General features: G+C 37.2%; 1 protein-coding gene across 3 annotated transcripts in view; it reads right to left on the bottom strand.

Annotated features, from left to right (window-relative positions):
- Positions 1-12,788, bottom strand: part of ZBTB11 (zinc finger and BTB domain containing 11) — a 37,589-nt gene that overhangs the window by 20,089 nt on the left and 4,712 nt on the right. The window contains exons 1-3 of one of the 3 annotated variants that reach the window (XM_007105424.4): positions 12,507-12,622; positions 7,697-7,932; positions 6,835-7,066 (exon numbers count right to left, since the gene is read on the bottom strand). In XM_007105424.4, the coding sequence (XP_007105486.2) occupies positions 6,835-7,066; positions 7,697-7,932; positions 12,507-12,591 (553 nt within the window). In that variant the 5' untranslated portion in view covers positions 12,592-12,622. Of the gene's footprint in view, positions 1-6,834; positions 7,067-7,696; positions 7,933-12,151; positions 12,225-12,506; positions 12,623-12,788 lie in introns of those variants that run through there. The other 2 variants (XM_055085775.1, XM_007105423.4) reach the window with 2 other exon arrangements.

Below are 12,788 nucleotides of genomic sequence, written 5' to 3'. Positions count from 1 at the left end.
ACACGGGCCTCTCACCGCTGTGGCCTCTCCCGTTGCGAAGCACAGGCTCCGGACGCACAGGCTCAGCGGCCATGGCTCACAGGCCCAGCCACTCCGCGGCATGTGGGATCCTCCCAGACTGGGGCACGAACCCGCGTCCCCTGCATCGGCAGGCGGACTCTCAACCACTGCGCCACCAGGGAAGCCCTGGTATTTTGTTTTTACTTCTAGCCTTTTTATGTACACATATACACACTCTGGAAAACATTTTAATCAAAATAAAAGGGGTGGGACTTTCCTGGTGGCACAGTGGTTAAGAATCCGCCTGCCAATGCAGGGAACATGGGTTTGATCCCTGGTCCGGGAAGATCCCACATGCCGCGGAGCAACTAAGCCCATGTGCCACAACTACTGAGCCTGCACGCCACAACTATTTGAGACTGCATGCCACAACTACTGAAGCCCATGTGCCTACAGCCTGTGCTCCACAACAAGAGAAGCCACTGCAATGAGAAGCCCGGGCACCGCAATGAAGGGTAGCCCCCACTCGCCACAACTCGAGAAAGCCCACACGTAGCAACGAAGACTCAATGCAGCCAAAAATAAATAAATAAATTTATTAAAAAAAAAAAAAAAGACATGACACCTAAAATTCCTAGAAAAGAACATATAGGCAAAACATACTCTGACATAAATTGTACCAATGTTTTCTTAGGTCAGTCTCCCAAGGCAATAGACATAAAAGCAAAAATAAACCAATGGGACTTAAACTTACAAGCTTTTGCATAGCAAAGCAAACCATAAACAAAATGAAAAGACAATCTATGGAATGGGAGAAAATATTTGCAAGAGATGTGACCAACAAGTGCTTAATCTCCAAAATATACAAACAGTTCATACAATTCAACAACAACAAAAACAAACAACCCAATCAAAAAACGGGCAGAAGAACTAAGTAGACATTTCTGCAAAGAAGACACACAGATGGCTGATAGGTTTATGAAAAAATGCTCAAGGGACTTCCCTGGTGGTCCAGTAGCTGGAACTCCGCACTCCCAATGCAGAGGGCCTGGGTTTGACTCCTAGTTGGGGAACTAGATTCCACATGCTGCAACTAAGAGTTTGCATGGTGCAACTAAAAATCCTGCATGCTGCAACTAAGACCTGGCACAGCCAAATAAATAAATAAATAATTTTTTTTTTTTAAAGAGGGCTTCCCTGGTGGTGCAGTGGTTGAGAGTCCACCTGCCGATGCAGGGGACATGGGTTCATGCCCTGGTCCAGGAAGATCCCACATGCCACAGAGCGGCTGGGCCCATGAGCCATGGCCGCTGAGCCGGCGTGTCCGGAGCCTGTGCTCCGCAACGAGAGAGGCCACAACAGTGAGAGGCCCACATACCGCAAAAAAAAAAAAAAAAAAAAAAAAGAAAGAAACAAAGGATGCTCATCATTGCTAATTATTAGAGAAGTGAAAATTAAAACTACAATGTGGTACCTACCACCTTACACTGGTCAAAATGGCCATCATTGAAAAGTTTACAAATGGGAATTCCACGGCGGTCCAGTGGTTATGACTCTGCGCTTTCACTGCTGAGGACAGCTGGTTCAATCCCTGGTCAGGGAACTAAGATCCCGCAAGCCATGCAGAGCCACCACCACCCCCCACCCACCACCAAAAAGTCTACAAATAATAAATGCTGAAGAGGGTGTGGAGAAAAGGGAACCCTCCTACACTGTTGGTGAGAATGTAAATTGGTGCAGCCACTATGGAAAATAGTATAGAGGTTCCTCAAAAAACTAAAAATAGAGTTGCCATATGATCCAGCAATCCCACCCCGGGCATATATCCAGACAAAACTATAATTCAAAAAGATACATGCACCCCTATGTTCACAGCAGCACTATTTACAATAGCCAAGACATGGAAACAATCTAAATGTTCATTGACAGATGAATGGATAAAGATGTGGTACATATATACAATGGAATATTACTCAGCCATTAAAAAGAATGAAATAATGCCATTTGCAGCAACATGGATGGACCTAGAAATTATCATACTAAAAGAAATGTCAGAAAAAGACATACCATATGATATCAGTTTTATGTGGAATCTAAAATATGACACAAATGAACTTGTCTACGAAACAGAAAGATTCACAGACATAGAGAACAGACTTGTAGTTGCCAACAGGGAGGGGGAGTGGCGGAGGGATGGACTGGGAGTTTGGGGTTAGCAGATGCAAACTATTATATATAGAATGGATAACAGCAAGGTCCAAACTATTATATATAGAATGGATAATAGCACAGGGAACTATAGTCAATATCCAGTGATAAACCATAATGGAAAAGATTAAGAAAGAATGTATATATATGTATAACTGAATCACTTTGCTGTACAGCAGAAATTGACACAACATTGTAAACCAACTCTACTTCAATAAAGAAAAATTTGGTTATCAGGCAAAAATATTGGGTTTTTGTTTATCGAGGTAGAGTGTACATACAGTATTATATAACTTTCAGGTATACAACATAGTGTTCCACAATTTTTAAAGGTTATACTCCCCATTTATAGTTACTATAAAATATTGGCTATATTTTCTGTGCTGTATAATATATCCTTGTAGTCAGGTGTTCTTTAAGAGTAGTGCTGAGGGACTTCCCTGGTGGCACAGTGGTTAAGAATCTGCCTGCCAATGCAGGGGACACTGGTTCAAGCCCTGGTCTAGGAAGATCCCACATACCGTGGATCAACTAGGCCCGTGTACCACAACTACTGAGCCTGTGCTCTAGAGCCCATGTGCCACAACTACTGAGCCGACGTGCCACAGCTACTGAAGCCTGCATGCCTAGAGCCTGTGCTCCACAACAAGAGAAGCCACTGCAATGAGAAGCCCGTGCACCGCAACAAAGAGTAGCCCCTGCTCGTTGCAACTAGAGAAAGCCCACGCACAGCAACAAAGACCCAATGCAGCCAAAATAAATAAATTAATAAAATAAATTTTAAAAAAAAAGTAGTTGAGCAGGCACCACTGATTGACTGCTATTGACTAGATTATTTTACAACTCTGTAAAAATTAACTTACAGAAAAGTAATTGCAAATGCAAATGAAATGTGAAAGATTAAGAAGCTTTTTCTATCAGGGTAGGAAAGATAACTCCAAAACTTACAGTTCATTTCTCTATAGGGTATTAACCAATCTATTAGCAAATTCATTTTGAGCAAATTTATTCCTCTGGTTGAAACACAATAGATACAATTCTTTTCTTCAGAATTCTATTAGAAGCAGTTTTAACATCTTACTGGTTTCCTAAATTAATCATATAAAATCTTGTACTATAGTATTTGCATAAAAGTTAGGTTTTTAACATTTAAAAAATTATGCTTTGGCATAGGGCTTAGGAAAGTTTTTCTGTAAAGAGCAAGATAAGCAAATATTTTAGGTTTTGCGGGTCACTAGTTCACGTAGCAACTATTCAATTCTGCCCTTGTAAGCTCAAAAGCAGCCACAGACAATATGTAAATACATGGGTGTGGCTGTCTCCCAATAAAACTTTATTTACAAAAGCAGGCAGTGAGCCAGATTTGGCCTACAAGCTATAGTCTGCCAACTTCTTTTTTTTAAAAAGTGAGTAAACCTCTAGTAAAAAAAATTTAGAAATGAGAGAGAAGGCACAAGGAATGAAAGAGACAAATCTACAGTCACTGGAGGCATTTAGAAGAGAATATTAAAAATTTTGTGCTGGAATTCCTTGGCAGTCCAGTGGTTAGGACTCTGCACTTTCACTGCCGAGGGTCCAGGTTCAGTCCGTGGTCGGGGAACTAAGATCCCGCAGGCCGCATGGCACCGACAAAAAAAAAAAAAAAAAGTGCCAAGAAACTTGAAAATTTAGATGAAATGGACATATTATGGCAAAACTTTCTAAAAATTACTCAAGATGAAATAGAAAACCTACAGAATAATTCCCTAACCACTAAACTTGTCAAATTAGTAGCTAAAACTCTTCCCCCAAAAGTCCAGTCCAAATATTCAAGAAACAAATAATTCTAATCTCATAGTAACTACTTCAGTGCATGTAAAAAATTGGAGGGAATACACAATCTATAAGACTAAACCAACTCTGATATCAAAACATGACAAACAGTGTGAAAAAGGAAAATTACTCATGAATACACTTGGAAACAGTCTAACAATATTAGCATTCTAAACCAAACACAGCAGTTTGTACAAAAGATGATATATTATGACTAAACTGGATTTATCTCAGGAATGAAAAATAGACTTAACATTAGTAAACCAATGTAATTTCCCACATTAACAGAATTAAAAAAATAAAGATGGTCTCAACGGATACAGAAAAAGTATGTGCTAAGTCCACACCTATTTCAGAGGGAATTTCCTTAATGTTAAAGGGGTAAAGGGTTATCTATTTAAAACATTCACCGAATAATATACTTCATGGTTAAAAAAGAAAAAAAAGCATTCCCATGTCTTTCTTTACCATGGGAATAAGTGAACCCTCTATCACTAACTCTATTTAACTGCTGTTTTTTTTTTTGGAAGTCCTAAACGGCAATGTAAAGCAAGAAGAAACAAGTTCAAAATATAAAGACTGGAAAGGTAGAAAAAAAAACCATTACTATTAGCAGATAATATATTAATATATTCAATTTGTTTTATATGGAAAATCTCAGAGAGTATAGATAAATGTCTGAATGACTAGTAGCATTCAGACATTTACCTATAGATTCTTTGTTGATTCTATATACAGTACTACTTTGTTGATTCTATATATAGTACTACTGTATATAGAATCAACAGTTACCAAAAATAAATCAGAAATAATATAATTTTAAGAAAAAAATTATAATAGTATCAAAAAGTATAAACTACCTTAGAATAACAAAAGATGTGTGAGACTTTTCTGGAAAAACCTCTAAAACTTTATTAATTCGATGTAATCCCTAACAAAATACATTTTTCTTCTTTTTGTGGAAGCAAACAAGCTGCTTTAATAGTTTATATGGAACAGCAAAGAGTTATGAATAACTAAGACCCATCTGAATAATTAAGGTGGGAGAGTTTCATTATTATAAAGCTAAGGTCATTAAGACCAAGCAATAATAGTGTGGGAAGAGACAACCAATAGACTGGAAAAAAGCCTATAATCAGTACCAAACATGTGAAAATGTGTTTTTTAAGAGAATTTGCATGGCCGATGGGTAGGAAGAGAAGGGAGTTTTCACTAAATGGTTCTGAGACAAAATGGGAAAAAATGAAATCAAACACCTATCTCACACCATCAAAAAAAAAAATCCAAATAGATTAAAAGTTAAATATGAAAGAAAAACTATAAGACAGTATATGAAAATATCTTTACGACTGAGTAGGGAAGAATTTTTTTTTAAGCATAAACAACATAAAGGAAAACACTGATGAATTCAACAACCATTAAACTAGGTAATTAGAAAACAGATGTACATTTTATCATTTTTTTTATACTTTACACATATTTTACAATTAGTCTACTAAATATTTAAAAATCAAACAAAACTTTTAACAATGTCTACTTCACCTGCTATTGGTTTACACCATATTTGCTGAGCAATATATAAAAATAAGTATATGGAATGAAGAATAAATGAGATATTTTGTTGGAATAATAGAATGCTGTGCTGCAGTTATTTTGGGGCAGACATTTCATTTGCTATTATAAGCTGCTGAGAAACTGGAAAAGAGCAACACACACTCTTCTTTCTGCTTCAGATGCATGAAAGATAAGGAAAAAATTCCAAAGCTAACACATCAAGACTACACTTGTGATAGGTTTTATTATTCAGATGGCCCAGGATAAGATGTATTTTCTCCTCTGAGTCACCAAAGTAAATATCACAAATCTAGAATGTAATGCAACTCTATGCTCTGTAAAAGTTTTTGTTCACCACTGTATCCCCATAGCCCAGGCCAGTTTCTTGCACACAATGGATGCTTGAGAAATATTTTTTAGTAATTAAACATATAGCTACTGTTAAGGAAAAATATATGAATTTGTCTTTCCAGAGAAGGTGAGTTTTAACAGTATAAGGTAGAAAAGGATCAGTGGTTAACAAGTAAGTATTTATATACCTGGATAAAGTCACTTTTTTGTTTCAGAAAGGGGAAATGACATTTCACACAGTGGTGTCAGTAATTCAAGAGTTACGGCAAATTAATATTATGAGGAAATGTATAAATAAGGTTACCTATTTTAATGCTTCCTAAATTTTCATTTGTTGACTCTTAAGCCAATACATAAATTCTAGTGAGGCCAAAAGAAAGTCAAATTATTCATTTAAAATAATAACAACAACAACAGCAGCCCCAAAGAAACCAAAAAACCACACCTGGAATTCTGATTATTCTATATGGACAATTTGATTATCAAATCTAATGAATGACGATTATTCATCTTAAAAAATGAAAAACAACAGACCTACAGAAGTGCTCTATAATTTCATGTTGCACAACATAAGATTCAGGCAGTCAATTTTAAAGTAATATATTTACTTAGTGTAATAACACTGGTGCAATTATGAATTTCTCTCAAACTGTTTTTAACAGTGTAAATCCCAGAAATTCTACTACTGCTACAATCGCCTCCCCTAACGGGTAGTGATAGGAAATGACAGCCTTTTCATAACTCTATCTTGGAAACCCTACTAAAAGGAAGGACCTTACAGTTCAGCTTAGTCTGTTTCTGTCAGTGGGCTTCTCCCACTTGAGCATAAAACCTGAGTTTGTAAGATATACACACCCCTCTTCCAGTATATACTTATTAACAAAAAAAAGAATATCAGAAAATTCTTACCAGAAAGATCCACCACTGCCTCATGACTGGAAACAGCTCCTTTCTCAATAAAAAGATCTCGAAAATATTCGCTATTAGCTGACAGAACAGATTTATGAGCTTTGTACTCTTCTCCTTCAATTAACAAAGTAACATCACAGAACTGGTTAGAGAGTCTCTGTTCGTTCAGCTGTTTTAAGACAGCCTGACAATGTTTTGGAGAAGAACGTTTCACCACTCCTTTGGTGTCAACCTATCAAAATAAGTTTGAGACCAAGAGTTGCATTACATATCATCTGTATTTTTACCCTTAACAGAATTTAAAACAAGACACATTATTCCCTTGTAAAAGATTCTACTAATTAATATGAAGAAATAACCTGATATTTTTTATTACCTATGTATTTAAATAAAAAGATACGTTGCTCTCACTATCTTCTGCTATGTTCATTCTACTTGACCCAATGAAAATCTGCATCTCACTTCTTGCTGCCTCCTCTTATTAGTCTGAAATTTATTTGATGATATAAGAAACTAATGCAGGCAAAAAACAAAGACCTAGTCAGCTTAATTTTACCTTGCTGCATGACCCAGAGACTGCTTCCAGAAATGTATTCTGTCTACCTGTACCAATATACTATTAAAAAGAGAGGAGGAGTAATTAACAACAAACCAACAAGTTACATTCTGATGAGAAGAAACAACAGGAATATTTATGATTAAGGAAGAGGCAGTATTAGCAAACTTTTAGGGCATATAACAACATGACAATGACAGTGCCAAAAGGGAAGCAGTTTTAGTGGTTTAAGAAAAAATTCAGTTAAGACTATAAATGCTAACACACTAGTTACAAATGTTAAGCTGAATGGAAAGTTCCACTTACAAATACAAGTTCATGTTTGGATACTGGCTTCTTTTTTGCAGGCTTGGAAGCTGTAGTTGGAGGCGAAGTAAAGTTGCTCAGGTCATCCTCTGATTCATTACTTTCTTCTCCAGATTCAAGGTCTAGTCCCAATTCTTCTAACATTTCTGAAGTATCTGATATAGGACGGGATCGATCTAGTTTCTCCTGGCATTTGCTACACTGTTTAATGTAATCTTTGACTTGCTTTAATATACCTACAATGAAACAAAAATTAACTAGTTAAATTTAATACTGCTCTCATGTGAAAACTGAAGATTATACTGTTCACTATTTAATCTGTTCATTATTTAATCTAAATAAAGTGCAGGTATACAGACATACACATGCCCATAAAGTATGTAGAGTGAATTATTTAGAATTTAAGATACATTTTTTTTCAAAGATATGTTATAATATTAAAGATATGTTATAATGACAATTTGTCTCCATGCCGAGGTAGACTGTTTTGTTGTTCACTCTTGGTTATTCATTTACTCACTGTACGATTATGTAGCACCATCCATCTCCATGTGAGTTTCAACTCACTCATGCAATAGGAACTATAAGAAATTGCCAATATTCAACTGTTTTTGACCTTCATAAACAGTAATATAATAATGTGATTCATGCTAATAACTCTCCACCCTACTAATATCAGGCTTCACCATGCAATTAGCTTTGGTCAATAGAATATGAATGAATATGATGGATGCCATGTGTCACTGGAAGTTTTAAGAAGCAATGTTTCCCATCAGTTCCCTGACTTATGTCCCCTCTGTCAAAGAGCAGCATGTTCCAGATGGATACTGTCCTTTAGCCTGAAATTTAGATGAAAAAAACAGGTGGAGCCAATCTGCAACCTGAAAAGGACCACAACCAAAACTTGTAATGAGTGTAAAATATATCTGTCTTTGAAAGCTATGAGCTTTTAGAGTTTTATTAAATAATAGTACACACAATCTATCAAAAGTTGCTTATACACGAGCCACTCATAAAACCCTATTTTGAATTTCAACTTTCAACTCAACATGCTGGGATGGGGTAGGAAGCAGGGAGGAACACTTTACACACACTCCCCCCTCTCCATCATACTTGTAAGGGAGGACCAATTAATTCCCACTCTACAGACAAGGAGAATGAAGCCCTAAGAGGTAACCTGTCTAAAGTCACATCTAGTAAACTGCATAAGTGGGCCTCCAGAAGTCATGTGACTTTCAGGATACTATGCTACTTACCCAGGAACACATTTATCCATCCCTGTGACACAAACTTCTTCCCCCACAATCCCCAAGTAAAATGCAAATGGAAAAGCTGTTAATTAGCTAAAATGATACAGAGGTATATAGAAAATTCCTGGAAAGAGTTTCAAGATGATAAATTATACCAAGTTACTTGCACTTCAACTTTCAGATAGTATTTAAGCAATATTTCTCAAATTGTATTATATCCCATACTTACTAAAAAAAGTACACACTGGACTAATAAATTTGGAAAATTATATTCTCGGGACTTCCCTGGTGGTACAGTGGTTAAGAATCCGCCTGCCAATGCAAGGGACACGGGTTCAAGCCCTGGTCCGGGAAGATCCCACATGCTGCGGAGCAACTAAACCCATGTGCTACAACTACTGAGCCCACGTGCCACAACTACTGAAGCCTGCATGCCTAGAGCCTGTGCTCTGCAACGAGAAGCTACCACAATGAGAAGCCTGCGCACTGCAATCAAAAGTAGCCCCCGCTCGCCGCAACTAGAGAAAGCGCACGCGCAACAACGAAGACCCAATGCAGCACCCCCCCCCCGCAAAAAGTCCACATAAAATACCAAATTAGCATTAAGAGGTTCTTTACTGAGCATATACTTAGTGGGTAAACAACCTCTGATAAAACAACTTGAAGAGCAGATTCTCACTCTAGAGCAGGGTTTCCCAACCTCAGCAGTGTTGACATTTTGGGCCAGATGATTCTTGCTGTGGGGCAGGGAGGGGTGAGTAGGCTGTCCTGTCCTGTGCACTGTGGAATGTTTAGGAGCATTCCTGACCTCCACCTAACCAGATGTCAATAGCAGCCCCTCAAACACCACCACCAGTTATGACAACCAATACTGTCTCCAGACATAGTCAGATGTTCCCTGGGAGGCAAAATTGTCCAGGGTTGAGAACCCCTACTCTAGAGATCTGCCAAATTGAACAATTTGCTCCTGTTAGCTGTTCAAGAACCTCCCTCCCTCCCTATCAGTGATGAGGCCCAGAGAATAGTGGCTCCTATTTCTATTTCTCCACACATATTAGTCATTCAGATTTTTTGTTTTTTTTGTTTTGTTTTTTTCTTCAATGAGGTTACAAAGTGGTCAGTTATAGCTGTATTAACATAGACCCAGTTCTTGCTGGGTTTTCAGAAATTACACCCTCCTCTTCTAGATTAGATAACGGCAGCACCAATTTATCCCCATAAAACAAATCAGTTCTTAGAGTAGGAACCTCTGCAGGTAGCTAATTTAACCTATTACATAATTTTCCTAGTTTAATCTTTTTTCCTACCAATTTAATTTTCTCTTCACATTTTGCATTAATTGTAGATCCCCATGAGTCAGCATTTGACTGAGGCAGGGGAGAGAGTCATTTATTTTGAAACTCCAGCATATAACTACAATACAGGATAAAATAAGGGGTTGAGAGGGTGAGACTATTAACATTTTACTTTCTGAAATAAATTTGCTATATGTCAACTTTAGGCACTGAGCCAGTTTTTCACTGTGCTCAAACAAGTGAAGTTGCTACAAACTTGCCTGATTACCAGGATATAATGGCAGAGCTTATGATGGCAACATTCTAGAAAAAGCAGCATAAATAATAAATCCCAGTAAACTACCCCTGACTTTGAATCGTTTTTTTCTTGGCATCTACACTGATTAGATCTTATTAGTTTCCAGATAAACATCTACAGGGCTTTGGAGTACGTTTATTATAAAAAGGGTCCATTTGTAGTGTATGACACATTAAAAACTGATAGTTAAAAATGTTTTATCAGCTATCAGTTCCAGGTCCAAGAATGTTTATTTTTCTGTCTATGCAGCGTTGTTAAATTTTTCTTCTCTTCCTTTTGGCAGTCCTGAGCAGCATGCGGGATCTTGGTTCCCCAACCAGGGATCAAACCCACACCTCTTGCTGTGGAAGCGTGGAGTCTTAACCACTGAACCACCAGGGAAGTCCCCAGTGTTGATAATTTTAATAGGCCTATAACAAACAAGTAAAACGAGCAAAGTGTTAATGTAATAAACATCAAAATGAATAGCTAATAATCGAGGGCAAACTTCTCTGATGCTTACTGACTATGAATTCTCATTTTAAATGAAGAAATATTACAATAATAAAAATAATGATATAAAATAGTATCGTAAACCCATTACATATTAACAAAAATAGCATTTATATGAAAAATACTATTTACCAAAACATAAAAAAATTAGTGAGAAAAGTGCGCTACTTTACATTTTTGCAAGTCTTTTAAATGTGTGGTTTCACAGAAGACAGATTATCATATATGCATTCAATCTACTGCCATACTATCACATGTCATGTAGCCTCTGGAAAACTCCACAGTATACTTGTGATACAATAAGTGAAAAGGCAAATAATGCCTTAGTATTATTATGAATATAATTTTGACTTTGGGGATTCTCTGAAAGGATCTCAGGGCCTCTCTGTTCATAGTTTTAGTACCAAACTTCGAGAACAGCTGTTCTGGACATTTAAGAACTTCAAAAGTCTACTTATCCACAAATGTATCTCTCATTAAAAAGAATAAACATCAACACAGTCTCAGGGTTTTTGTCTTTTAAGACATTGCACACTAAAACAAAAATCAAACAAACAAAACACTGGATTAGATATCACTCACAGATAATCAATTTAGGGAAGGAAAATTCTGAACACTAAGCCCACTTAGCACCATATAATAGTGGTTAAGATAAGTTTGAAATCCCAAAGGTCAGCTCCTGGTGCTTTTAGTTTTCTCATCTGTAAAACAGAGACATAAATGTTTCCATCTTACAAGGTCTGATGAGGATTAAATACTATGTAAAAATAAATTAAGTGCTCAGCACTATGCCTGCACGTAAAAGCTTGATCCGTGTTATCTTTAGCTATAATTATCGTTTTAACATGTCATAAAATATTAAACCTGAGACATTTGTTCAACAAAACTATGTCTGACCAAATCAATCCTAACAAAATGCAGCAATTACTCCATATATACCCTTCATTCATGTCTCTATAGGAATTTAATTCAGATATTGGTTTAAAATATAAAATAAGGAAAAGCTTTTAAGAAGAATATAGAGAGCTGGACTGTTTTTGAAAACACGAAAGAATTATTTAAGAAGCAAAAAGACCTATCCAGCAAAGTTCATATTCAGTAGTCTAACTTCCTTACTCACAGATTAAGTTCCATAAATTAATTTCTGCAGAACCATACGGAATCGTTCCTGACGAAACCTCTTCTACAGGCCTGCAAACTTTTACTAATTATAACCGAACGGTTTGAATATTCATCAACTTTTTGGAGAGTGAGGACGGTCAAAACAAAACAAAACAAAAACCAAAACCCGAAGGACCCTTTCTCTCCTCCCCTAACCTGGTTCCCAAGGAGTCAAACTTTAGAGCCACACTGCCGGACCATAACAATCCCAGAAACCGCATCTTTTCTGGGCATACATAGTGCCTCACAGTGTCCAAATCGCTCTTCACTACAGCAAAACGGAAGAATATTAAAATACCCAGAATTGAGAGTACCTGCTATTAAAATTCTTGTCCTAAAAACTAGGCTCAAATGACTGTTTCCACAGTCACTCGAAATCACTTCTGCACACAACTGCATGATTCCTTATTCACGGTACAGTAGCACAAAGAGAAACCCCGGCAAGCGGATCAGCAGAAGCACAAACCCGCTGGCCAACACCCTAGCGGAACGCACTGCAGAAAGCGGCCGGGCTCTGGGCAGACCGCGCCGCTCCCAAACCATCCGCACAAACAGGATTTTAAAACGCACCACACACAGCACCTGCAACGGCCGCC

Source organism: Physeter macrocephalus, chromosome 1 (genome assembly GCF_002837175.3).
Source record: "Physeter macrocephalus isolate SW-GA chromosome 1, ASM283717v5, whole genome shotgun sequence".
Lineage (NCBI taxonomy): Eukaryota > Metazoa > Chordata > Mammalia > Artiodactyla > Physeteridae > Physeter > Physeter macrocephalus.
The sequence above is the reverse complement of the archived record's forward strand: the minus strand, read 5'-3'. Positions and strand labels throughout refer to the sequence as shown.